Here is a 27,943-nt window from a genome sequence, read left to right on the forward strand (position 1 = left end):
GAATTGTGGAAGCTGAGAACAAAAGAATGAGTAGGGAATTGACCAGAAGAGGGTAGGTGAACTATTGAAAAAGAGTGTCCCAGAAAGAGGGAACAATGTGTGCAAAGGCTAGAGCTGAAGAGAGGATGCATGTGAAGAACTGACAGGTGACCAGGATTGATGGAACACAGCGCAAGACAGTGGGCGAGTGGGGCAGGAATGTTGCAGAAGTGGAGGCTTCAGAGGCAAGTATGGACCATGTCACGAGAGCCACGTAGGGAAGTTGAGATTTATCCTGAGTCGAGGATGATGCCTAGTTTCTGGTGTGGACAGCTGGGTGAGCCACAGTGTCACTCAGTGAGCTGGGGAAGGCCCAGGAAGCAACAGGTCTGGAAGGAAAATGACCAGTGCAATGTGGTTGTGGGAGTGGGGCAGCCACGTGGACCTGCCCACCAGGCAGTTGGATATTAGATCTGAAGCTCAGGAGAGAGGTGTGGGTGGGAAGGTGTGGCCTTCATCTCAATTTATCAGGGAAGATGGATCTTTGCCTTGGTGCTGAGCTTACCAAGGGCTGTAACCCCATGGCCTCCACCTAGGATATGGGCTGATGTCTCTGCTGAGCTGATGTGTTCACAGACAAGCCTCTTATTGTGATGAGAGCAGTTGACACTCCCTATAAAAATGAATGAACTCCAAGATAAGAGTTCAAGTTTGACTAAAAACAATGTGTGGAGAGAAGGCCACAATTAACAACTCAGTAATTTGTGCATGCAAGTGCCAATTAGTACTGTAGATGATTTGGAAGTTTGACCTATTTGTACCACCTTTAAATTTGGTTTTTAATAATTGCTTTAGCTTTCGATCCTTTAATAATGTTAGATTGTGATTTTTTTGAAAGGCTGAAGGATTATCAAAAGTCACGGCCTGAATCTGGGTGGTTGATGAAACCCAAGCCTGGGTGTTGGGATTACGGGAAGAAGCTCCTGGCCACCACGTGGTGGCAGCATACTCTACTGAGTTTGGTACTCCCCACCCCAGCTCACACACACCTGATAGTTGTCGGTGGCATCCCCCAGAAGCCCACCAAAGGTGATGGCATTAGTGATACAGCCGAGGTAGATGAACAGGATGGCAGAGATGGACTGAATGTGGAAGCCATCGTAGAAGTCACTTGGGAACCAGGGCAGCTTCCTCTTGACATCCAGACATAGGCCACCAAAGAACCTGCTCGAGACAGGCGAGGAGTGACTATCTCATCACAAGCTCTAGTGCAGGAAGCAGGGCTATTCTGGAGCCTGCCAAGCCTGGGCTGAGGAAGGCAACTGGACTGGGGGTGGGATGGAGGCAAGGATCTTAGAACCAGGGATGAATTCACGGAGGAAAGTTGATGGTTGACACCACCCACCCTGCGAAGGATGGTCAGCGATAGCTTGGATGGGAGAGGAAAGCTTTAAGGGAATACTTCCTGGGGTAGACCCAGCACTTCACAGGCAATGGAAATCCTGGGTCCAAAGACAGCAAGCTTTTCACATCCCTGACCATCTGCAGGGCATCTGTGCTTGGTCAACACAAGTGTGTCCAACTTCCAGAGATGGAGACAACCCAGATTATAACAAAAACTCATCAAGGGCAGATCCTGAACCTTATAAGTGGTTTCCTTGCTCTCTGGTTGAGTAGTGAATTTTAGGTTTAGGGACAGTGTCTTTTGGGGCTGCTGTTCCCCATAATGCCTGACACAGAGCTCAGGATGAAGCAGGGGTTCTCATCCTTGGTGCCTGTGACATTTTGAACTGGAACATTCTTTACTGCCAGGAATATCCTGTGCATTGTAAGATGTTTAGCCACATCCCTGGACCCTACCTATTAGATGCCAAAGTACCCCATCCCTCGGTTGTGACAAACAGAAATGTCCCTTATGAGGACAAAATCGCCCCCAATTGAGAACCTCTGGCATAGAGCCCACCCAGCCATCCAAGGGCATCTAAAATATAACCCACTTCTCAAAGGCATGATTCATATACAGCTTTGCAGAATCATCTCCTTTCTTAAATCTAGATCCATCAGAGTTACTCTAAGAGCAGCAAAGAAACCCAACCCAGGAGAATGTTTGCTTGTTTTTAAAAAAATAAAATAAAATAAAATAAAAATAAAATAAAATAAAATATTTTTGAATACGTAACTTTTTTAAAAAAATTCAAAGGTACCAAAGAGTATCTAGAGAAAAGTTTGGGTTCCTCCACTCACGTGCCCTGGTCTGCAGTCCCCCTGGCCTGAGCCAGCCGCCTCTGCCCCGTCCAGGAGGGGCTCTGGAGGAGGAGGGCAGGGTGAGTGCATGCCCAGGAGTGGGTGCCCAGGGGGGAAGCTTCCCAGTGGGGTGGGCAAGGAGGAGAAGTCCGGAGGGCAGACATCAGGGGCTTTGGGCGGGCACCTTCCTGTCCAGATGAGCTCCTCTCCGAGTTCGTGCACGGCGGGCATCTCCCCGTCATCCGCGCTGCTTCCTCCGCTGGGCCCACCAGCGCCCCCACCTGCGCTGCCGCCGCCGCAGCCGCCACTGCCTGCAGCCCCCCCGCCAGCACCGCCGCCGCCCACGGAGCCGTTCATCTGGCCCAGCTCGGTCAGGGAGAAGACAGATTTCCTGGGAGGAGAAGGGCGGCTGCAGGGAGCGTGGACCCCCAGTTTTGGGGAGCCCCCGCCTCCTGGATTGTCTTCAGAACACCCACCCACCTTCTCCAACAAAAATCCTGAAATCTCTTAAACGCATGGGAGAGCGCAGAAGATGACCTGAGGTGACCCCGCATAGGACACCCCGATCTTATGAATGTTAACATTTAACCTTAGTTGCTCCCGAATTCTTTTTTAAGGAAATGAAACGATACCAACAGAGTTGGAGCTCCCTTCGTACCACTTTGGCGGCCCCTCCACTCCCACACACACCTTTTGTCAGCGGAGGGCACTTTCTTGGGGGGCTCGATTCGGATATTTGGGTCCCATTCTCCAGGCGGGAGGACGATGACCTCATCGAGAAACTCGTCGATGCCCGCGATCAGATCTTCCCGATTGCGGGCTTTGTAGGCCACGCCGCTGAAGAGCTGGCAAAGCCAATGCAGGGAGCAGAGGTCAGCTCCCTCTCCGAGCGCCCTTCCTTACCCCGGCCCCGGGGCACGCCACGCGGACCGGTGCCAGGGAAGAGCCCGTGGACGATGGCATGCTGGGCGCCCGGGCCCTCCTGGGCCGGAAGGCTAGGTCCCCATAGTCTAGCTCTGGGACTTCAGTGGTCACTTAGCCTTTTGGATTTCAGTTTCCATGAAGCACACAGTTGAGAAAACCTTGCCAGGGCCAGGCTGGCAAGAAGCACAGGGCCAGAAGCACAGATATTTCAAACTGAGTTATTACTTCCTGTCCTCTCCTAAGAGGGTCCTCACTGCCTCTTTTGCATTTTTTCTGAATTACAGATCAATCAGGTCATGCCCATGTTTAAAGTCCCCTCGGCTCCCCATTAGTCTGGGGACAGCGTGAACTCTCAGCTCTGCTTGCAAAGCTCCATGCAGTCTCTGGCTCACCTCCCTTGTGCTGCCTCCTGCCCTCGAAGCTCTTTACACTGAGCCTCTTCCATCCAGCGGCTCCATCGCTGCGCCTTGGAGCCTGTTCTCTTTTCTGGAATATTCGCCTCCTAGGCTTGTGCTGTGCCACCTCACTCATGCTCATCCTCAGCTTTAACAGCCTGTCTATGAAGACTTCCCTGACCCCCTGGGCAGAGTTAGCAAGCCGCTAATTTTATGATTATAGACCTGTCTCTCTCACTTGACTGGTGCTCTTAAAGGACAGTAACTATTGTCTGGTTCTTGTACTGCTTCACTGCCGTGCACAGGGCCTGGTACACAGTAGGTGCTCAAGTGTGCCTGTTGGATAAACGAAGGAAGGCAGGAAGGCACGGCGCTTGATGCAGGAGCATGTGCTTCTTGTTATCACTTACGTCATCTACCATGAGGGTTGCAATGGCACGGCCAATTTCATTGTAGGATTTTGCTCTCCCAGAAGGTCCAAGCAGTATGAACAGAAATCTGCAAAAAAAGACGACGACGGAGGAGAAAAAGAAGATCGAGGAGGAAGAGGAAAAGAATGAGAAAGAACAATATTAATAGAACCAGGTGAGCAGAAGGATTAATTTTCTGCCACTAAACGTATCCATTCTTAAGTTTTTAACTGGCCATAAATGCATCCCTTTCCTCTTTTGAATGCTGTTTAATTTCTCCTTCCACTAAGCATTCCCTTGAGCATCCTCACCACTGTCCTGCTGTCCGGCTCCACTGAACAGCATCTCTTCTAGCTTTCTTTTCTTTTCTGATTACTTTGAATAAACTCTTGTCTAGTCAGAAGATCTCCCTGGCCGGCAAATTCTCCCATTCTCCTTCTGTGTTTCAGGGGTGTCTCTGGCCGCGTTGCCAGCTGCCTGCCTGGACAGCCGGCTGGCTCTAGGTGTGGTGGGGCGGCAGGCCGAGGGGGCTCACCTGGTGGGGACGGGCACCTCGGTCACCCCTCCCAGCATGGCGGACTGGATCAGGCGCACGAACGCAATGAAGGGCTGGTCCAGGAAGTCCACCTCGCCCACCAGCACGTTGGACGCTTCCGAGTCCTTGGGGATCTTCTTCATGAATTTGTTTTTTCTCTGGGCAGGGAAGGGGAACAAGATGCCCATGGACGTTCCCGCACGGGTGCGTTCAGCCCTGGCGCCCGCACTCCTCTTCAGACAGCCGTGGAGGCCTAACTTTAAAAGGGTCCCTGGCTTTGTCAGGGACTGAAAGAAGAGCACACGCAAGCACGCACACACTTTTTTTTTTTTATTTATTTCTCTCCCCTTCCCCCCCCCTCCTGTTGTCTGCTCTCTGCGTCCATTTGCTGTGTGTTCTTCTGCGTCTGCTTATCATGCAGCACTGGGAAACTGCGTCTCTTTTTGTTGTGTCATCTTGCTGCGTCAGCTCTCTGTGTGTGTGGTACCACTCCTGGGCAAGCTGCGCTTTTTTCATGCGGGGCGGCTCTCTTTATGGGACGCACTCCTTGCGCGTGGGGCTCCCCTACACGGGGACACCCCTGCGTGGCAGGGCACTCCTTGCACGCGGCAGCACTGCGCGTGGGCCAGCTCCACACGGGTCAGGAGGCCCTGGGGATGTAACCCTGGACCCTCCATATGGTAGGTGGACGCTCTATCAGTTGAGCCACGTCTGCTTCCCTCCCCCCCACACGCATACATACGTTCTTTAGACAAAAAGGTTCAAAGCGGGTTAACCCCAGGGACTAAGACCTGGCACGGCTTGACCACTAAGACATCCCATGGTGGGTGACAATGGTGCTCGACTGCGGTGAACGGGGGAGCCAGAGGAGCCTTGCCGGCCTTGGCCCTGAGGGCTTCCCAGCGGTGGCTGCAGGGAGCAGGCAGCCTGATCTCACAGTCAGGCCCGATGCGTTTTGCTTTCCCTTCACCACCTGCTCCCTGGCTCACAGGCACGCCCGGGCACACCGCCACCTCCATGAGACGCTTCCCTGCCCAAGGAGACTTCAGAACTTCTGAGACTTTCCAATGAACGAGGCGCCCTCCCTGCACTCCCTCTGACTGGTGTCCTCCGAGGGCAGGAAGGCCAAACAGCAGGACAAGGCAGGGTCTTCCCCGAGAGGTCCTGGTGGCCCCCCTCTGCGCCCCGACTTCATTCCGAGGGTTGACACCGACTCCTTCTGAGAGTGCGCCAGCTTGCCCTTCACGCTCTTCTTAATCTTTAGCATCTTAGGATGGTGGGCTGCAAGGGCAGGGGCAAGGGACAGCGACCAGCCGGGAGAGCAAGGATGCAGATGAAGCCTTTGGGGAGGGCGGGCTTTGGAGAGCCCAGGGCTGCCACCGTCTTTCCACAGTTCTCCTGGGCCCGAGGCCCTCCGACGGGCACGAATGTCTGTTTCTCACGAGCTCAGGAAGAACCCAGCTTCCTTGTCTCTCCCTGTCCCAGGGGAGGCGTGGGCATGGCCGGCCCCGTGGGCCTTCAGCCGTTTCCTGATTAGGCTCCCAGGGTGGGGTATGCACTGGGTGGGTGGCCTAGCAGCGGGCATGGGGGCACAGGAGCAAGGCCACACCCCTGTAAATCTTTTAAATCCAATCAGAAAAAAAAAAACAAACACTCTCCATGACCAGCAACGCCCCAAGGATCCGAGTCGAGCAAGAGTAAACAAGGGCAGGAGCTAAGGGGAGGGCCAGCGGCCACGCGGCTCCAAAAGCCCCTTTGTCCCAGGCACGGTCAGCTGACGCGACGGCGTTCTTCAGGAGGGAGGGCGGGCGTGCCAGGGCAGTCACCACCCCCGCGCCAGCTCCGTGCCCAAGGATCAGGCAGGGCAAGAGTCCAGGGGAGACGGGGAGACGGAGAACGAGCTTCTTTGAGAACAGCTCTGGGGTGGCCCAGCCAATTTTGCGGGCCGGAATCGCAGAGGAGGTGACACGTCTCCTTGTTCCCTCCTTGCAGGTTGTGGCATGTTTGGTGAGGAGGCCGGGGTGGTGGCATCCCAGAAATGGGAGCACGCTGGCCTCTGCCCACCCTGGCTTGCCCAGGATCCTGCTGACCCTACTTCCGGCACCCACGGGAACTCTGGTCCAACTCGGCCGAGGCACCGCGGCTCAGCTCCGCTGTCTGAATCCACACTCGGCTCCCTGGGGACCCACCAGCCCAGGGCAGGCACGGAACTTAGCTTTTCAGGAACAGCTTTCGGAGCAGGGGCTCTTAACCCTTTTTTGTTCCATGGGCCCCTTTGCCAGTCAGGTGAAACCACGGGCCCCCCACTAAGTCCACACTATCCTGGGGATTATTTAATAAATACATCACACCCGAACCAACACGTCCCCACAAGAATAACGCTTCTGTGAATTTCAATTCAAGCTCACAGACTCCTTGTTAAGAACCCGTGCTCAGAGCAAATGCCTCTGGGCTGGCACCTAAAGGGGCTCACCAACGTGCAAACACCTGATGCAGCTGGAGCCAGTTTCCGGGTTCAAACTCCTAAATCCAGGACACACTGCCTGGTAGAAGTGACAGCTCTTACTATTATTACCACTTGCACGTTCATTAAAACAGGTTGTGAAAGGCCCTTATGTGCAATGCTTTCTTGTCATGCTCTGTTGTCCGCTGTACATGATGAGAATGGAGTGGTCTTTCTAAATAATATTCCAGAATGCCTGTTCCTAAAGGACTCCCAAGTTAAGGGTTCTGGAGCCAGACCACCTGGGTTCAAATCCTGGTTCTGCCGCCTCTTGGCCGTGGGAACTCCGTTACTTAACGGCCTGAAGCCTCAACACTTCATCAGTAAAACATGGAGGATAATAGTAGCTTCATGGGGCACAGAAAACCCTGGCCCAGCGTCAGGCCATGTGGGGCCACGTGGCTGCCGTTGCTATTTTACTATTCGGGCCACCAGAGGGCCCCTGTGACTGACACAAGGACATTTGTTTTGCCGTCCACCAAACTTGGGGGTGCCTTGAGAGCCTGGAGGTCACCACGCTTGGGGGTGCCTTCTCACCTTTCTTTCTACCCCCACCATGGCACGGGGCAGGGGGTCCCCAAGCTGCCTGCCCTTGAGGGGTGCAGAGGCCGGGCTCAAGGGGGCCTCCCCTGGGCTTCCCTAGAGGGTATATTCGGGGGGTTTCCAAGGCTGTGGGGGCCTTAGAACTTGGGCTCAACCCGTTGGTAGGATTCTGGTCTCATCAAGGGGTTCTGGAAGGACCAAGAGCAGACCCACTCCTGCCCTAGCCGAGGAAGCAGACACACCGCTGGGCAGTGCCATCAGTCCACTCCCACTGTTGTCCACGTGGGGAGGCCCTGCTTCCTTCCCCCGCCTGCCTAAATCCCCAGTCCAACTTTAAAGACCCTACGGGGCCCCGGGGAGGTCAGACCACCACGGGAGCCTCTCTCTCCAGCAAATTCCAAGCTCAGTGACAGCTGGCCCTGATCATGCTTCCCTGTCCCCCACCCTTCAGGGCCGGGCACGGAGTCGGTACCTGGGGCTCCATCAGAACCTGACTGATGGGCTGGGCAGTCCCCAAGGCAGACAAGAGACCCCAAGGGGGCCTTCCTGGGGACTTCTCTCCCTCCTGGAGAGCTCTGCCCATAGGGGCTCCCTGGCTCAGAAACCCGTCTCCTCCGTCCCCACCCTGGCCTCTGGGGCAGCCAAGCGCACGGCCTTCACTACCTGGTCTGTGTTGGGTGTGCGGGAAATATCGTTCATGCTTCTGCTCTGGGCATGACCTAGGAGAGAAGGAAAAGACGGTCCATCAGGGGACCCAGACTCTGGAAGGTTTTTTTCCCTTCGTCCCTACACACACCTCTCCCATCTTCCAAGACCGCCCCCGACCCCAGATCCTGCAGCCCCCTGATCCATCATCCCCCAGCTTTGCTTCCTTTCAACACCAACTTGCTTGAACCCTGGGTTCCACGAGTCCCTTCTCCCTCCTCAGTCTGCTGCCCTCTGGTCCCTGTCCCTCTGCCCCACCTTCTGGGATGTCACCGAGTGCCTACTCCAGGGGCTGGCACTGTCAGGCCTTGGAGGGGGTGGGGAGACACATGATCAGATGGGGGCCCAGCTGCGGCCAAGCTTGGGATTTGTGGGAGAGAGAACCAGCCCACAGAGCTTCGCCTCCGTCCTCTGGGACCCACCAGCGCCTTTAGAGACGGCAAAGGACTTAGGCGGGCGGGGGGTGGGAGGTGGGGGCTCACCGTGGGGAGGAGCGTGAGGGGGAATTCTCTGGACCTCCCACTGGTTCCTTCCTCTGCTGAGGTAGGAGAAAGTCTGCTCCCGTCTCCCCCTAGTGGCTGCACCCATAAAAGCACTCAGACCTGGTGTTCCTCAGCCCCCCTGGGCCTGTGGCCCCTGGCCTTCCTGCACACTGCTCTCCCTGGGCGCTCCCGCTCTTAGGCCCAGCCAGGATCCTCTCCTGCTCGGCTCTCCCCGGGGTCTCCTCCTTGCCCTCGCTCCCCGAGATGCCTCGTGCTCCCCGACATGTCCACTCCCGCTGCCCTTGCTATGTGTCCAGGCAGAGGACGCCCCAGTCCTACCTCCAGACCCCTCTCTCCTGAACTCCAGACCTGGCACCCCAAACTCAAGGCCCTGGGAACTGAACTCACTACCTCCCACCAAATCGGTGCCCCCATAGGCCCCATTCCACTCGCTCTCCTCCCTCCCCCACAGACCAGAACCCTAGGGCCAGGCCTGCTCCTGCTCCCGGTCGTGAAGTCCCACCTCTGTCCTTTCCTCTCTAGCTCAGCGCTCTGGGCCTGGGTGCAGGCCCCGACACTTGCTTGCAGTCTCACCCCCTTCGAGTTTATTCCTCCTCAACTAAAGAGCTGGTCATGCTATACTCTTGCTTAAAACTTCACAGGGGCCCCGTTACCTTCAGAATAAAGTCTGGGTTCTCTTGTGTGACCCACAGGGCCCTCTGCAGCATGACCCTGTCCAACCTCAGCCCTGCCTCTATTCCCAAAAGACCCCGCGCCCTCAGGAGCTCCACAACTGCTCCCTGAGGAAAGTGCTTCCCCTTCACCCCTGCTCCTTACTGAGGACAGCACCTCCCTCCACCCCTGCTCCCTCCTGAGGACAGCGCCTCCCCTCCACCCCTGCTCCCTCCTGAGGACAGTGCCTCCCCTCCACCCCTGCTCCCTCCTGAGGACAGCGCCTCCCTCCACCCCTGCTCCCTCCTGAGGACAGCGCCTCCCCTCCACCCCTGCTCCCTCCTGAGGACAGTGCCTCCCTCCACCCCTGCTCCCTCCTGAGGACAGCGCCTCCTTCCACCCCTGCTCCCTCCTGAGGACAGCGCCTCCCCTCCACCCCTGCTCCCTCCTGAGGACAGCGCCTCCCTCCACCCCTGCTCCCTGAGGACAGCGCCTCCCTCCACCCTGCTCCCTCCTGAGGACAGCGCCTCCCTCCACCCCTGCCCCCTGAGGACAGCGCCTCCCTCCACCCCTGCTCCCTGAGGAAGCGATTCCCTCCAACGCTGCTCCCTCCTGAGGACATTGCTCCCCTTCACCCCTGCTCCCTGAGGACAGCACCTCCCCTCCATCCCTGCTCCCTCCTCAGGACAGCGCCTCCCCTTCACCCCTGCTCCCTGAGGACAGCGCCTCCCCTCTAACCCTGCTCCCTCCAGAGGACAGCTCCTCCCCTTCACCCCTACTCCCTGAGGACAGCGCTGCCCCTCCACCCCTGCTCCCTGAGGACAGCGACTCCCTCCACCCCTGCTCCCTCCTCAGGACAGCGCCTCCCCTCCACCCCTGCTCCCTCCTCAGGACAGCGCCTCCCCTCCACCCCTGCTCCCTCCTGAGGACAGCGCCTCCCTCCACCCCTGCTCCCTCCTGAAGACAGCGCCTCCCCTCCACCCCTGCTCCCTCCTGAGGACAGCGCCTCCCTCCACCCCTGCTCTGTCCTGAGGACAGCGCCTCCCTCCACCCCTGCTCCCTGAGGACAGCGCCTCCCTCCACCCCTGCTCCCTCCTGAGGACAGCGCCTCCCTCCACCCCTGCTCCCTCCTGAGGACAGCGCCTCCCTCCACCCCTGCTCCCTGAACAGCGCTGCCCCTCTACCCCTGCTCCCTGAGGACAGCGACTGCCTCCACCCCTGCTCCCTCCTCAGGACAGTGCCTCCCCTCCACCCCTGCTCCCTCCTGAGGACAGCGCCTCCCCTCCACCCCTGCTCCCTGAGGACAGCGCCTCCCTCCACCCCTGCTCCCTGAGGACAGCGCCTCCCTCCACCCCTGCTCCCTCCTCAGGACAGCGCCTCCCCTCCACCCCTGCTCCCTCCTCAGGACACCGCCTCCCCTCCACCCCTGCTCCCTGAGGACAGCGCCTCCCCTCCACACCTGCTCCCTCCTGAGGACAGCGCCTCCCTCCACCCCTGCTCCCTCCTGAGGACAGAGCCTCCCTCCACCCCTGCTGCCTCCTGAAGACCACATCTCCCCTGCACCCCTGGTCCCTCCTGAGGATGGCTCCTCCCTTTCACCCCTGCTCCCTCCCTAATCCCTCCACCACTCCTCCCTCCTGAGGACAGCCCCTCCCCTCCACCCCTGTTCCCTGAGGACAGCGCCTTCCCTCCACCCCTGCTCCCTCCTGAGGACAGTGCCTCCCTCCACCCCTGCTCCCTGAGGACAGCGCCTCCCTCCACCCCTGCTCCCTCCTGAGGACAGCGCCTCCCTCCACCCCTGCTCCCTCCTCAGGACAGCGCTTCCCTCCACCCCTGCTCCCTCCTCAGGACAGCGCCTCCCTCCACCCCTGCTCCCTCCTGAGGACAGCACCTACCCTCCACCCCTGCTCCCTCCTGAGGACAGCGCCTCCCTCCACCCCTGCTCCCTCCTGAGGACAGCGCCTCCCTCCACCCCTGCCCCCTCCTGAGGACAGCGCCTCCCTCCACCCCTGCTCCCTCCTCAGGACAGCGCCTCCCTCCACCCCTGCTCCCTCCTCAGGACAGCGCCTCCCTCCACCCCTGCTCCCTCCTGAGGACAGCACCTACCCTCCACCCCTGCTCCCTCCTGAGGACAGCGCCTCCCTCCACCCCTGCTTCCTCCTGAGGACAGCGCCTCCCTCCACCCCTGCTCCCTCCTGAGGACAGCGCCTCCCTCCACCCCTGCTCCCTCCTCAGGACAGCGCCTCCCCTCCACCCCTGCTCCTTCCTGAGGACAGCGCCTCCCTCCACCCCTGCTCCCTCCTCAGGACAGCGCCTCCCCTCCACCCCTGCTCCCTCCTCAGGACAGCGCCTCCCTCCACCCCTGCTCCTTCCTGAGGACAGCGCCTCCCTCCACCCCTGCTCCCTCCTGAGGACAGCGCCTCCCTCCACCCCTGCTCCCTCCTCAGGACAGCGCTTCCCTCCACCCCTGCTCCCTCCTCAGGACAGCGCCTCCCTCCACCCCTGCTCCCTCCTGAGGACAGCACCTACCCTCCACCCCTGCTCCCTCCTGAGGACAGCGCCTCCCTCCACCCCTGCTCCCTCCTGAGGACAGCGCCTCCCTCCACCCCTGCCCCCTCCTGAGGACAGCGCCTCCCTCCACCCCTGCCCCCTCCTCAGGACAGCGCCTCCCTCCACCCCTGCTCCCTCCTCAGGACAGCGCCTCCCTCCACCCCTGCTCCCTCCTGAGGACAGCACCTACCCTCCACCCCTGCTCCCTCCTGAGGACAGCGCCTCCCTCCACCCCTGCCCCCTCCTGAGGACAGCGCCTCCCTCCACCCCTGCTCCCTCCTCAGGACAGCGCCTCCCTCCACCCCTGCTCCCTCCTGAGGACAGCACCTACCCTCCACCCCTGCTCCCTCCTGAGGACAGCGCCTCCCTCCACCCCTGCCCCCTCCTGAGGACAGCGCCTCCCTCCACCCCTGCTCCCTCCTCAGGACAGCGCCTCCCTCCACCCCTGCTCCCTCCTCAGGACAGCGCCTCCCTCCACCCCTGCTCCCTCCTGAGGACAGCACCTACCCTCCACCCCTGCTCCCTCCTGAGGACAGCACCTACCCTCCACCCCTACTCCCTCCTAAGGACGGCTCCTCCCCTCCACCCTTGCTCCCTCCTGAGGATAGCGCCTCCCCTCCACCTCTGCTCCCTCCTCAGGACAGCGCCTCCCCTCCACCCCTGCTCCTTCCTGAGGACAGCGCCTCCCTCCACCCCTGCTCCCTCCTCAGGACAGCGCCTCCCCTCCACCCCTGCTCCCTCCTCAGGACAGCGCCTCCCTCCACCCCTGCTCCCTCCTGAGGACAGCGCCTCCCTCCACCCCTGCTCCCTCCTCAGGACAGCGCTTCCCTCCACCCCTGCTCCCTCCTCAGGACAGCGCCTCCCTCCACCCCTGCTCCCTCCTGAGGACAGCACCTACCCTCCACCCCTGCTCCCTCCTGAGGACAGCGCCTCCCTCCACCCCTGCTCCCTCCTGAGGACAGCGCCTCCCTCCACCCCTGCTCCTTCCTGAGGACAGCGCCTCCCTCCACCCCTGCTCCCTGATGACAGCGCCTCCCTCCACCCCTGCTCCCTCCTGAAGATGGCGCCTCCCCTCCACCCCTGCTCCCTGAGGACAGCGCCTCCCTCCACCCCTGCTCCCTGAGGTCAGCGCCTCCCCTCCATCCCTCCTCCCTGAGGACAGCACCTCCCCTCCATCCCTGCTCCCTCATGAGCCCCTCCACCCACTGCCTGTTCCCTTTCTTTAGGACACCATCTTGCCTCCCTCTTGTTCCTGGAAAACTCCCACTGATTCACCAAGAAGCAGTTTCGGGTCTGCTCCTGTCAGCCTCCCCTGGGGCGTGGCATGGCCTGGGCCTCCTCCGCGGGGGTGCGGGCGTGGGCGTCAGCCCCTTTCACTTCCGCACAGGAGAGGAGAGACGAGCCTTTCACCAGACCCCCTCGGAGCCGCGAGGCCCTGAGGCGACTCCCCAGCCACCCGCCTCCCCTCACGCCCACCCAGTGCCACCCCCACTGGAATAACCGAGGCCAGCGTGGGCCAGGGCGACGCGGGCGACGCAGCCGAGGCAATCCCTGCGTGTCTGAGGCCGCAGCTCGAAGCAGGCTCCGTGGTCCCCGCGCGTCACTCAGGCCTGGCCAGAGGCGCAGCCCCGGCTGCCCTCGATCAGATCTGAACATTTTAGTAAAAAGAATCCTACTCGTGCACACGGTTTTTTTTCTCTTCACTTCCCAGGTTCGCTCCTTTGTGTTTTGCGTTTGCCCCAGGACTTCGGGGCTGCTCCCTGCCCACTCCTCAAGAGGCCGAGCCCTGGCCCTTGGCCTCGCGGGCCCTCCTCGCCCGCGCCCAGCACCCGGGAGGTGGCCCTGTCACGGGGCACCTCCTGCCGCCCCAGGGGCCCTCCCTGACGGGTCCCCCTACGGCCTCCTGCGGGAAGGACTTAACCGTTTTAAATTCAATTTTGGGAAGGAGCTTTACCAAAAACCTGGGTAACGACCAGGTGAGTAAAAACAAAAGTAAGATAAAAACCCGGAGAACCTAGGGGTGGGGATCGGCTGCCCGGGCTGGAGCCAGAGCTGCGTTTTCCAGAGCCGTTCTGTAGCCTATCGTGGCGGCAGGTGGGCCCCTGGGGCTGCTGGCTTAGAGTGACAGCGTGATGTCTCCTGACGCCCGAGCCGGGCTCTGTCCGACAGCCCCACTCACACAGGCGGCCGTAGCTGGCGCTCTGGCGCATCCTCAGGTCCTCGGTGGAGTGGCGCAGGCTGGCGCCCGCCGCAGGGCTCCGGGCAGGACTGCGACCTGGGAGGAGAGAGGACTCGGCTCAGCCACCAGCGGCCGGCCTGCGCACCCCGGCATTCCCACCAGAGCCAGGCGACGGGAAGAACAGTGGTGTCTGTGTTTTGGGTGGTGGTTGTTTTTGCGTGTGTGTATGGTTTTTTTAAAAAGCCAGTTAATACTCTGAACAAGATTACAGGGGAAATATTCATCCCGTTCAAAAGTCAGACAAAGACCCAATTGATGAAATAGGCACCAGGGTGGAAAAGACTGGGTTTATCCTTGGTTCCACCACTTCCCAGCTGTGTGGCCGTGGGCAAATTACTAAACCTCTCTGTGCCTCAGCCTCTTTCTCTGTAAAATGGGGATGAAAGAACAGTACCTACCTGCTAGGGTTATTGTGAGGATGAAGTGAGTTACCCTAGTGGATCACTAAGAACTGAGCCTGGCACACGGCCAGGGCAAAATGTGCACCTGCCGTTATTCTGATATGCTCAACAAGTCTTTTTTTTTCCAATTCATTTAAAGATGTTCTTCAAGGCCCTTGATTTAGCAACTTTATCACTTTCATTCTGGTTCCTGTGTTTATCTGACAGGCTCGGCAGGGCAGGGCCTCTGGGGTTACGTGAGATCTGGAGAGCGGAGGGCTGAGCCGTGCACAGGGGAAAAGCCACCCTCCCTCACGGGCCCCAGGCTCTGCTGATCTAATGACACGGGTGTAAAGGTCCTGGCCCACTGGACACCACGCAGGCCCCTTCCGCCCCCTCTGTGTGCTCCATTTCCTACCGGGGCTCTTGCCTCCTCTTGGGGGTTCAGTGAGCACCTTCACCCTCTTTTCTATAAACAAGCCATCCCCAAAGCCGTCCCCAACCCTGGCTGCACACATGTCTCCCCAGGAGCCTACTAAGCTCCGGCTGTCCAGTCGGGGGTGGGACCCAGGCACTGGGACGTGTTTCAAGGCCCGGGGGATTCCCACGCGTAGCCCAGGCCGAGCGCCCACGCCTCCCCAAGCTGTTCTGTGAGGGGTCCACACTGGCCTGTGGCTGGGGTTCCCGAGAGCCGACCGGGGAAAGCGGCTGAGGGATCCCCAGACCCTCTGACTTTCTCCAGGTAGCCCCCAGGTGGCCCAGACACCCCCGGGCCCCGCGGCCCACGGTCCGACTCACCCGAGGTGGAGGAGACGGACTTCCCGATGTCGGCCAAGGAGCGGTGGATGGGCTTTTTGGTTTGGTGCCGGTGCTTCCTCAGCAGCACGTAGCTGACCCTCTCCCGGAGCTCTGGGCGCAGGAGGCCGTCCTCGATCTGCTTCTTGATGACATCATCTGCGTGGGAAACGAATGTGTCTCCGCCACATGGGACGGAGGGGACCCGCGCGTGAGGGTCTTCGGTGGCTTCTGTTACTAGTAGGATTGAAAGCGACCTGGAGGTGGCCTGGAATCAGCCCTGGTTTTGCGGCTAACTGTGGAATCTGTCACTCATTTCCTCCTATGTGAAAGGGTGTGTGCATGTGTGTCAAATTCTCTGTTCTCTCTCTCAAGCTTAATGTGAAAAGGAAATAAAATAGTGCACAATAAAAGTGCCCCAAGAAGCACTGAAGTACTGGGCTAAATGGTGTTAGTCCTAACAGGAAATCTTTTTTTTTTTTTAGAGATTTATTATGTTTATTTCTTTCAAGCCCTTCCCTCCCCCACTGCTTGAGCTCGCTGTCTGCTCTCTGTGTCTGTTGTGTCTTCTTTTTAAGAGGCACTGGGAACTGAACCCGGGACCTCCCATGTGGGGGAGCCCGATGGCTTGAGCCACCTCTGCTCCCTTAACAGGAAATCTTTTAAGATTTTTGGGCCAAATGCTTCTGGCAAAATTGAATTTGCTCAAATAAAGCGCATAAAAACTTTAGGGAATAAGGCAAGCTACCCTCTCCCTCTGCCACTCCACTAAATGAGAGCTAACTGCCTAAAGATGAATGAGTATCTATTAACCCTGAAAAGAAATGTGTTGCCCTGGCACAGCTGCCTCTGCCCACCCTTCACCTCTCTTTTGGCTACACTGGTGGACGGTGTGGCAGAGGAGACTCTTGTCCTCTAAGCAACTACCGGGGCAGCCTGATTGCAGCCGTGAGAGCATCAGAGCCGAACCTCAGCCTCTGCAGAATCCGGCAGGCATCGGGGATGGGCCAGCTACAGCCTCACAGGTGGGCCCGAGGCAGGGGAGCTGTCCTGACCCGTGGGGTCTGCGGGAGAGCTGGCCACGGCCGCCCCCGCCTCACCTATGATCTGTGGCAAGGAGCCGCCATCCAAATCCAGCAGCACCGTCCCCGTCTGCAGGCAGGTGCGGAGCTCGAAGAGGCTGTGCAGGGACAGCGTGGCCACGTGGGGCTTGCTCCAGCGCTCGCCTCCTTCCTCTACCTTTTCTTCAAACTTTATCCACCTGGAAGGGGTGAGCGCGGGGTTGAGCTTGGCCTGTGCCCCGAGGAGGGCCCCTTCTCTGGGTCTTCCCGGGAGAGAGGTATGGGCGTGGGGTCATGCTGTGGACCTTGCTGGCCATTGGTCCTGGACTCGCAGGCAGGAGACCTCTTGGAGACCCCCTCACTCTGCCCCCCACTCCTCTTGATGCTGTCACGCTCAGGTCAAAGTGACATCCAGGGAGTGGCCGAATGGGCGTGAGGGATTTCTTGGGGGTGATGGAAATGTTCTAAAATTGGACTGTGCTGGTGGTTGGACAACTCTGTAAATTTACTAAAAGCCATTTAATTGTACATTTAGAATGAGAAATTTTTATGGTATTCTCTAACAATAAAGCTGTCTCCTAGAACCTGGTCACCCAGAGTTGGCCACATGTGAGGTGTTCAGAGCCGTATTATGGTGTGTCTTGCAGGGGAAGCATTCGCTGTCAAAGCCACTTTCCCCACGGGTGCTGCTGCGGGCCTTTGGGCTTCTGCTCTGAAAACCCAGGTTAAAATCCAAATGTCATCAGGGGAAGGAAGGAAATTAAACCAAAGCTAGGTAGGGGTTTGCCCTTTCTCAGAGCCTTGGACTCCTAGGCTGGGGTGGAGGAAGGCCTTGGACCGAGGGCAGAGGCAGCGCCCGACCTCCCCCCACAGGGCAGTGCCGCGGCAGACCCCGGTGGGCGCGCCCCACGTAAGCTGTCACCCTCCAACTCACGGGCAGCGTCAAGCTAGTCCGGTCAAAATCCCAAGGGAGTATTTTAGGAACGTGCCTTATTCATTCTAAAGTTCCTTTGAAAAAGTAAATGTCTGAGAATGGCTGGGGACATTTTCAAAAGAAGAATGGGGGTAAAATAGGCCTTAGAAGATGTAAGAACTTGCCGAAAAGCTCAAGGAATTAGAACAGTGTGAGTCCAGTCCAGGAATAGGCAAAGGGGTCCATGGAACAATAGCCCCAAACGACGTGGGCACACATAAGGAGTTGGGTTTTGATAAGAAGTTTTAAAAACGTTTTAAAAGATGATCAACCTGAAAATAAAAAAAGTTAAGTCCCTACTTCTCACCAAGCATGGTATTAAATTCTGCATGGCTTAAAGTCTAAACACAAAAATAAATCTGTAAACAAACCATAAATGTATTTAAGAAGAGAATATGGAAGAATAATATTCTATTCTTGGTTGTGGAGAAAAACTTGCTAAACAAGATATGAAACCATAAGGGAAAAAAATGGGCAGATTTGATTACATAAAAGTAAATTAAATAAAAACCTCTCTATAAAAATAAGACATAAACCAAATGACAAGAAAAGCAATATATTGGGGAAATATTTGCAACAGAGTATCAAAGTACCAAAGTCATAATATAAGAAAATCCTTCAAATAAATAAGATTTTCTTTACCCAAATGAAAAGTGAACAACTCTGAGAAGAAATGTAGGTACTTAGTCAACATATGAAAAGAGGCTCAATTTACCTGGTAATCTCAGACATTCAAATTAAGACAAATGGAACAACAGTCTTCGCTTCTCAGATTGGCAAAAATTTAAAAAGACTGGCAGCTCCCTATGTTGGTGAAAAGAAGGGAATTGATACTCTAATGCAGGTTTAACAGCACAACCTCAGAGCGCACCACGGGGCAGCCTCTTTCCACATTCAAAGTGTGTGCACCTTTTGACCCAGAGGTTCCATTTCTAGCTTATAACAGCAATAAAATCATGCATGTGTACAAGGGAAGATGCATTACAGGGATGCTCGCTGCAGCTTTGCTGCTTAGGTGAAAAACTGGAGACCATCAGCTCTTCAGTAGGGAGATGGTCACATTCATACATCCACGCTGTGGAATGCCTCCCAGAGGTGAAAGAGTAAGGGCAAACTATACATACTGGCAGGATGTCTTATAAAAAAGAGAAACACGTGCAGGCATGGGCACGTGTGTCTGGAAATGCCTAACGAAAGTTTTGGAAGGATACGTGTCAAACAGTTATCGATGGTTACTCCTGGGGAGAGGAATGGGTTGTTGGGGTTAAACAATATGATCAGAGCCCGTGGAGCAAAATTATCAGAATTTGAATACCAGATTGTACTACCTGTGGACCTTGGACAAGTTGCTTAATTCCTCATTACCTTTGTTTTTTGGGGGTTATTATAATACCAAATAGCAATTACAGCAGTGCCTGGCACATAATTTATACTGTTAGTGTTAACTATTGCTAACACTTTGAAAAAGTACAGAATATCACTTTTGTAACTTTGGAAACAATAGAGAAAGAGGAAAATAAGTCATTCGAAGCTTCCCCAAGAAGAGGATGCCATGGTTGATGACTGTCATTCTAGATCTCTCCGTGCACATGTATACACACGTGTGCACACATACTTTTATGTTAATGGCATTATAAGGGCCTGAAGGACATAATATCTAATGGACAACTTCTCGTGTCTATAAACAATTAGAACATTATTTTAAAGCCCTTTATTATTCCATTGTATGAATATACCATAATTGATCTTAACAATTTTCAATTTATGGGCATTTAAATAGTTTCTAATTATTCTTTATTATAAACAGGGTTTGAACATCATTGGCCTCTGCATAACCATTTCTTTGTGATAAATTCTTGGGAGTGGAATATGCACATTTTTAAGTGTATGACTGACATTGTCAAACTTTTTCCAAAAGCTTGCGCCAAGTTACACGCCCATCAATAAGCACAAGACCTCGCATTTCCTAAAAGTCTCTCAAACCCTAACATTTTCATTCTTCTCACCTTTGTTCATTTCATAATTGAAAAATTATATCATGTTTACACTCTTTTGATCACTAGTGATGTTGAACAAGCGTCTCTTTATTTGAGACCAGCTAACCAAGCATCTGGTGGGGCCTTGGAGAACTGGGTGAACATAGAATGGGAAAGTTTGAATAGAGGAAGTTTGGAAAGTAAAGACCTAAAAGTTGGGGGCTGGGCCCACCGACCAGACAGACACCTGCCTCCAAGACTCACCAAGGTGTAGCTGACTTTTTTTTCATGTGGAAATCTCTTTGGGAAAACATTTAAATTATAGCAATTTAAATGTGCATGATGTTAATACTAAAGTTTTTCTGAAAGTTGTATTAATGTAAGGGTTTAACCAAGAGGATGAGCAAATGTTTTCCCTGAGGGTCTTTCTCCAAATTGCCAATTTATGCTAACAAACGTACAAGATCAATTATTCTGTCACTCTGTTATGGAAGACCCTTTTGCTACTCAGTAGCCCAACTCCATCCACCCAAAGGTTTGACGTGTCCCAATGCACAGGGCCACTTCAGTTGGTTGCTCTTTTCACTGGCCTACAAACGTCCTTGGCTGGACATTCTCTTGCAGCCCTGTCCCCTGACATCCCTTTCTTCAGATTTATGCCTATCTAAATGTCAGCTCACTTACAAGGAATAGCTGGGACTTTGCTTCCTCTTTAAGGTGTCCTCTATAACTCCACATAGCAAAGACTATCAGTCCACTCTGGCCCCCCAGGACTCCACATGTTTGCACGGTATTAAACACACACCAGACATTAGCTCCATACACAGACAAGAGCATCAACCCAGATGAGCAGTTTGCAGAAAAACAAAGTACCTGTTGCCAGATTCAGGGGAATGCCGCAAATAGACCTTTTTAAAAAAATTCTAGGATACTAGACAACCTCACTAAGGAAGCCTCTCTAGTTTCCTTTGCAACTATTTTGGGAATACAGATGTTGAATCACTAAGCCTGTGACCTTAATTTTGTGTTTTTAATGGCTACAGCTGGAAATTCAGCTCACTTTCGCCCTGAGAGGAAGAAGGGAACATGGAAGACCAAAGAGCTACAGCAGTGATTTTCAATCTTGGCTGTCCGTTAGAATTACCTAAGAAGATTTTTAAGAATCCTGATGCCTGAGCGGCCACCCCACCTGGAAGGCACCCAGGTCATGAACCCTTCCTGGGTGTTTGAAAGTGTCCTGGGGATTGAGAAGCCTTCCTTTGCAGCCACATACAACCGTGTGACTCAGTGACGGTTCGACTTGTATGGGATCCTGATGCTGGCAAATACAGCTCATGTGTCCATTCTCCTCCCACAAGTGGACCCAAAAGGGAAAAGTCACCTTTCCCTCGGAATGGCCCCAGAATACTGGCTGAAGGAGCAAAGGGCCTCCTGAACCTTCTTTCTAGCAAGGTCATTCTGTGCTTTAGTTTCTCTCATTTTATCACTGGAGTCTGTTACAGTTTAGGCTCCACTGTAGTGCATCTCAACTGTTAAAATGTGCCTACAAAGCACCTGAGAATCTAGTTAAAGTGCAGATTCTGACTTAACGGTATAGAATGGGTCCAAAGGCCCTTCTAACAAGCTCCCAGGTAGTGCTGTTGCCACTGGTCCGAGGATCACCTTTGAAGATCCTGGGTCTATACAGGAGAACCTCCCCTTTCCTCTGTTTTCCAAATCTGACCCCTTCTTTCTTCATTGCTCAGCAAGAGTGCCACTTCCTACACAAAGACTTTCCAAGTTATTCTTATTTCTCCTATAACAAACACCCTAGGGCAGCGGTTCTCAAACTGCAGCTTGCAAAGGAGGGTGTGGGAAAATCAAGATTTCTGGGGGATAGGAACATTTCTGCTAACTTCTTTTTTTTTTTTTTTAAAGATTTATTTTTATTTTTATTTAATTCCCCTCCCCTCCCCCGGTTGTCTGTTTTTTTTCTGTGTCTTTTTGCTGCGTCTTGTTTCTTTGTCCGCTTCTGTTGTCGTCAGCGGCACGGGAAGTGTGTGTGGTGCCATTCCTGGGCAGGCTGCACTTTCTTTCGCGCTGGGCGGCTCTCCTCATGGGTTGCACTCCTTGCGCGTGGGGCTCCCCTACGCTGGGGGGACACCCCTGCGTGGCAGGGCACTCCTTGCGTGCATCAGCACTGCGCATGGGCCAGCTGCACACGGGTCAAGGAGGCCCGGGGCTTGAACCGCGGGCCTCCCATGTGGTAGACGGACGCCCTAACCACTGGGCCAAAGTCCGTTTCCCTCTGCTAACTTCTTAGGTGTCGCTAATGCTGCTGATCGAGGGGCCACACTTTACGAACCACGCTCTAGGAGGATGCTTCTCAGACCTGGCTGGACATAAGAGTCACCTCAGAAAATCACGATGTCCTGGTCATACCCTAGACCAATTTACATCAGAATATCTGGGGTGGGGCCAGGCAACCCTGTGCGGGGCTGTTCTAGGTAAAGTTCCTGACTTCTGGGCTCACTAATTAATTGTAGTCTGTCTGGTTTTCTGATTTTGGGGGTATATACCTGCTTCACAAATAAAGGCTAAGCTTCCTGAGGAAAGGAACCATTCTCTCTCTCTGGTGTCCCCTGCCCAGAGCAGCCCTCTTTAAATGCTTGCTGTCTTTTATCTGAGGGTAATAAGACTTCATTGACCACTTTGGATGAAGTCTGACTATGAGGAAATGACTAGGAAAAAAGCTTTCTTTGAAAATCATTTGCTTAAGTATATATTAAAATATTTAGAGTGATCTAAGTCCTTTAACATCACAGACATGCATTCAAAGATAAGCTGGGCATGATCTGCCTCATGATGGAAAAATATACCACCACGGATGAATAGTCTTATAAAAAATCAAATATGAATAAGATAAGCTGGAATGTGTTAAACACTTCCAAAGGGATGCAATTAGCAAAATCCAGAATGGGGAAAACCACATGGGACAAATGGTGCAGTTTCTTCAATAGAAATAACAACCACTGCAAGAGAAAAACCAAACGAAAAAGAAAACCTAGAGGGAAACTGTAGTTTAAAAGTGGATTAATGCTTCACGGACAATTACGGGACATTGTAGATCCCCCCAGGGCCCACTGGATGGAACGTGGGAGAGTGTGGGCTATGATGTGGACTACTGACCATGAGGTGCAGCGATGCCCAGAGATGTACTTACCAAATGCAATGGATGTGTCATGATGATGGGAGAGAGTGTTGCTGTGGGGGGAGTGGGGGGTGGGGGCGGTGGGGTTGAATGGGACTTCATATTTTTTGAATGTAATATTTTTTAAAAAATGAATTAAAAATAAATAAATAAATAAATCTTAAAAAAAAAAAAAAAAAAGACTGAGTAACCAAGAAGACTTACTCTTTATAAAGTACCTAGTGGCAATCTGGTTTGAATTGGAGACAACTGACATGTAAAATCAAACAAGATTGTAAATTAGCCAGAAATTATCCTTTTAGATAAAACCCAAACTGCTGTTTTTCTGCCAGTTTTTACAGCAGTGAATTTGGGTACAAGTGTTCAAATGAAACAAGATATTTGCTCAAATAAAGCCTATTCTTCATGCCCCCTCAAAAAAAAAAAAGTGGATTAAGATGAAAACATAGACAATAGTTAATAATATAATTAAAATAATATTGTTTCATCAATTCTAACAAAGGTACCATACTAACACAAAATGTTAGTAGGAAAAACTGGGTGGAGTGGGGGGTATATGTAAACTCTGTACTTTCTGCATGACTTTTCTGTAAACATAGGACTGTGATAATTAAAAAAGAAAAAGAAAAAAAAAGAAACATTATTATAAACAACTCTAAACTACTTATTTGGAAATCTTCATAAAGCATTGTTCTAAACATGGAAAATAGAAAATAAAAAAGGATGCGAAAGGAGGTCAGAAATATGAAAACATAATGCCATCAGAGAAATTAACATCATTAAAGAATTGCCAAATCATGAAGGACATTTGGCCCAGAAGGTTGTACTAACCTTCAGGGGGCAAGAAATTCTATTATTATTTAATCTGTTACAGAGATTAGAAAAAGAATCAATATTTTCCATTTTGATTTTAAAAACTGCAGCAGGAGAATTGCATCCATCAGCCATGTGGGATCTCAGCCCGCTCTCGATTTAGAGGTGGAGTGGACATCACTATCGCAGGGTCCACAGGATGGAGGAATAAAATATGGACTAGAGTGGACTTACTGGTATTCTACTATAGAATTATTGTGACTCTAGCAATGGAAGAAATTGTATCACTGATGTGGAGACAGTGGCCACAGGAGTTGCTGAGGGCAGGGAGAAGGAAAAAGAGGTATAATGTGGGGCATTTTCAGGACTTGGAGTTGCCCTGAATGATACTGCAGGGACAGATGCAGGACATTATGTATCCCACCATAACATGCTGAATGGACTGGGGGAGAGTGTAGACTACAATGTGAACTATGGTCCATGCAGTGTGGCAGTGCTCCAAAATGTATTCACCAAAAGCAATGAATGTGCCACAATGATGAGGGGGGTTGTTGATGTAGGAGGAGTGGGGTGGGGTGTGGGATATATGGGAACCTCATATCTTTTAAAGTAACATTTTTTGTGATCTATGTATCTTTAAAAAAAAACACAATAAAAATAAATAAAATAAAATAAATAAAAAATAAAAAACTAACTACAATAACCGTGGCACTAAAAACCTGGCAAACATAACGCAAAAATCTATAGACCAGGGAAGCAGCTGTGGCTCAATTGATCGGGCTCCCATCTACCATATGGGAGATCCTGGGTTTGCGTCCCAGGGCCTCCTTGTGAAGGCAGGCTCGCCTGCGCTCCGCGGAGAGCCGCCAGCCTGGGCACCACCGAGTACCACAAGTACCATGCCCAGCCCACAAGTACCATGGATAGCCGACTCAGCAAGGTGATGCAACAAAAAGGGAGACAAGCAAAAATGCAGACGAGCACGCAGGGAACGTGCAGACAGCAAACAAGCCACAGGGGGTGGGGGGAATAAATAAAAATAAATACAGACACAGAAGAATGCACAGTGAATGGACACAGTGAGCAGAGAGCATGCAAAAAAGCCAAAAGGAGGGGTGGGATAAAAAAAACATCTATAGACCAATATCACTTACGAATATTAGAAAAGCAATAAAAGAAATATTAGCATGTCAGTTCAGCAATATATTTAAAAAGTAGGCGCTTCCAGGAAGATGGCAGACTAGGAAGACACAGGACTCTTCTCCTCCAGAAAAGTAGCGAAAGGACAGGCTGAAAGAGCCTAGAAAAAGATCTTCTGGGATTAGGACACCAGGCAAAGGCTGGACACCGCCAGGAGGAGAGAGGGACAAAGGAGGGGAATCCTAAAGAAGTGTTTGTTGACACCATCGGCTGCTGCTGCCATCACGCGCCCCCACACTAAAAACACTTCAAAGTACTTGAGCCTCTGGGTCTGCAGCCTAAGGCTGACTCAGCTTTTGACCCACAAACTTGGTCTGCTGTGTCCCAGGAGCCCTTCCAGGCCAGGTGGGTCCTGCCTTTTTTTTGCCTTGGAAGTCAGCAAGGCGCTAAAGATATACAAACCCTCCTGTAGCAGTTTGATACAGTTATGAATTCTAAAAATAGATATTGGATTATGTTTGCGATCTGGTTATGATTGTGTCATGGCAAAGGACAGAGTGGAGGGTTTTTGATGCTGGGGGTTTATGATGTTGGAGTTTTGATTTGGGGTTTGATGCTGGGGTCTTGAGCTGGAGCCATGGGAAGAGAGGACCTGAGCCAGGAGAAGAACACAGAGGAACAGAGATGGCTCCTTAGGCATGGCAGAAACCCCAGGGAGAGAGACAAAACCATTCACCTGATAGTCTACAGCTGACCTTGTGGAGAAAACAGAGGAGCTGAGCCCAGAGAGAAGCAAGACCTGGGAAGAGAGGAACCCAGGAAGCCTGAACCCTGGCTGATGTCAGCAGCCATCTTGCTCCAACACATAAAAATAGACTTTGGTGAGGGAAGTAACTTATGCTTATGACCTGGTTATCTGCAAGCTCCTACCCCAAATAAATACCCTTTATAAAAGCCAGCAGGTTTCTGGTATTTTGCAGCAGCACCCCTTTGGCTGACTAATACACCTCCCAATCTACTTCTCCACTAACCTGGACTGATTATTGAGGACTCAGAGAGGAGTGGAAATATTTCCTAGCCTGGAAAAGGGAGGAGGCTGCCAGAGAAAGCTGGAGAACTGTCTCTAGAGAAAGGTTGAATTACAAGGCTCATGACCTGCAGGCAGTCTGCACATTGATCCAGTCACATTGATCCAGTCCGTGTTGCAACACACACACACTCCAACCAGGCATTGAACTGAGAGCTGCCAAAGAGCGCCATCTGCTGGCAGATGGAGGAAGTGCATGCGAGAAAATTGAAAGTTGGAGAGGCTTTTTTCGGCCTCCCCAGCTTCCCTTCCAAGGCCCTGGGAAGTGACTCTACGACCAATTACTGGGTCCAGTGCCCAGTGTTTTTTTTTTGTTGTTGTTGTTGTTTTTTTTAAAGATTTATTTATTTATTTAATTCCCCCCCCCTCCCCTGGTTATCTGTTCTTGGTGTCTATTTGCTGCGTCTTGTTTCTTTGTCCGCTTCTGTTGTCGAGCGGCACGGGAAGTGTGGGCGGCGTCATTCCTGGGCAGGCTGCTCTTTCTTTCATGCTGGGCGGCTCTCCTTATGGGGCGCACTCCTTGCGCATGGGGCTCCCCCACGCGGGGGACACCCTTGCGTGGCACGGCACTCCTTGCGCACATCAGCGCTGCGCATGGCCAGCTCCACACGGGTCAAGGAGGCCCGGGGTTTGAACCGCGGACCTCCCATATGGTAGACGGACGCCCTAACCACTGGGCCAAAGTCCGTTTCCCTAGTGCCCAGTTTTGAGCAACTAGAAGGGACAATCCTAGAAACCCAGGACAAGACAATAGTTAAAGCCCCAGAAAAGATGCAATTTTATTGATCTTCTCAAAGAATCAGCGTTTGGTTTTATTTTCTCTATGGTTTTTTTGTTCTCAATTTCATTTATTTCTGCTCTAATTTTTTATTATTTCTTTCCTTCTGCTTGCTTTGGGATTGGTTTGCTGTTCTTTTCTAGTTTCTCTAGTTATTCAGTTAAATCTTTGAGTTTAGCTCTTCTTTTTTAATATAGGCATTTAGGGCTATAAATTTCCCTCTCAAAACTGCCTTCGCTGTATTCCATAAATTGTTTTGTTTTTCTCTTTTCTCCCATAAGTTTTGATATGTTGTATTCTCATCATTTGCCTAATAAATTTACTGATTTCACATGCAATTTCTTCTTTGACCCAATGATTATTTAGGAGTGTGCTGTTTAGCCTCCATACATTTGCAGATTTACCTATTTCTGATTTCCAGTTTCATTCCATTATGATCTGAGAAGGTGCTTTGTATAATTGCAATCTTTTTATATTTATTGACCGCAGCTTTGTGCCCTGTAGCAGATTGATATTATTGATGAATTCCAAAGAGAAATATTGGATTATGTTTGTCAATTGGTCTTTTCCTCTGGGCATGCTAAAGTGTATTGGATTCAGAGGTGTTACTTTTGCTTGATCAAATAATGATTAAGACTTTTTTTAAAAAAAAGATTTATTTATTTATTTAATTTCCCCCCCTCCCCTGGTTGTCTGTCCTCTGTGTCTATTTGCTGCGTCTTGTTTCTTTGTCTGCTTCTGTTGTCAGCGGCACGGGAAGTGTGGGCGGTGCCATTCCTGGGCAGGCTGCTCTTTCTTTTCACGCTGGGCAGCTTTCCTCACGGGCGTACTCCTTGAGCGTGGGGCTCCCCCACGCGGGGGACACCCTTGCGTGGCACGGCACTCCTTGCGCGCATCAGCACTGCGCATGGCCAGCTCCACACGGGTCAAGGAGGCCCGGGGTTTGAACCGTGGACCTCCCATATGGTAGACGGATGCCCTAACCACTGGGCCAAAGTCCGTTTCCCATGATTAAGACTTTGATTGGGCCACATGAGTAGAGAAGGGAGGTAGGAGTCTTGAGCTGGAGTCCCAGGAAGGAAGCACATAGAGGAGATTTGTCATGAGAAAAGAGATAAGACCCTTCACCTAATAGTCTAGAGCTGGCCTTGTGGCATTAACAGAGGAGCTGAGCTCAGAGAGAGGCAAGCCCTGGGAAGAGAGGAACCCAGGAAGCCTGAACACTTACAGGCATTGGTATGCTATCTTGTTCCAACACATGGCAATAAACTTTGGTGAGGGAGGTTACTTGTGTTTATTGCCTGGTAACTGTAAGGCTTCTACCCAAATAAGTGCCCTTTTTAAAAAACCAACCCATTTCTGGTATTTTGCATCAGCACCCCTTTGGCTGACTAATACATGCCCTAACATGTGCACAGTCTTTCCTGGAGAAAGATCCATGGGCACTCGAGGAGAATGTATAACCCACTGAGTCTGGACACAGTGTTCTGTATATGTCTGTTTAGGTCTAACTCATTTATCATATTGCTCAAGCTCTCTGTTCCCTTGTTGATCATCTGTCTAATTTTT

General features: G+C 52.9%; 1 protein-coding gene across 1 annotated transcript in view; it reads right to left on the bottom strand.

Annotated features, from left to right (window-relative positions):
• Positions 1-27,943, bottom strand: part of SLC4A5 (solute carrier family 4 member 5) — an 83,447-nt gene that overhangs the window by 33,947 nt on the left and 21,557 nt on the right. The window contains exons 3-11 of the mRNA XM_058278930.2: positions 16,457-16,617; positions 15,360-15,515; positions 14,122-14,217; positions 8,197-8,252; positions 4,488-4,645; positions 3,953-4,040; positions 2,914-3,068; positions 2,408-2,614; positions 1,029-1,203 (exon numbers count right to left, since the gene is read on the bottom strand). Coding sequence (XP_058134913.1) covers positions 1,029-1,203; positions 2,408-2,614; positions 2,914-3,068; positions 3,953-4,040; positions 4,488-4,645; positions 8,197-8,252; positions 14,122-14,217; positions 15,360-15,515; positions 16,457-16,617 — 1,252 coding nt within the window. The remainder of the gene's footprint in view (positions 1-1,028; positions 1,204-2,407; positions 2,615-2,913; positions 3,069-3,952; positions 4,041-4,487; positions 4,646-8,196; positions 8,253-14,121; positions 14,218-15,359; positions 15,516-16,456; positions 16,618-27,943) is intronic.

Source organism: Dasypus novemcinctus, chromosome 17 (genome assembly GCF_030445035.2).
Source record: "Dasypus novemcinctus isolate mDasNov1 chromosome 17, mDasNov1.1.hap2, whole genome shotgun sequence".
NCBI classification, from domain to species: Eukaryota; Metazoa; Chordata; class Mammalia; order Cingulata; family Dasypodidae; genus Dasypus; species Dasypus novemcinctus.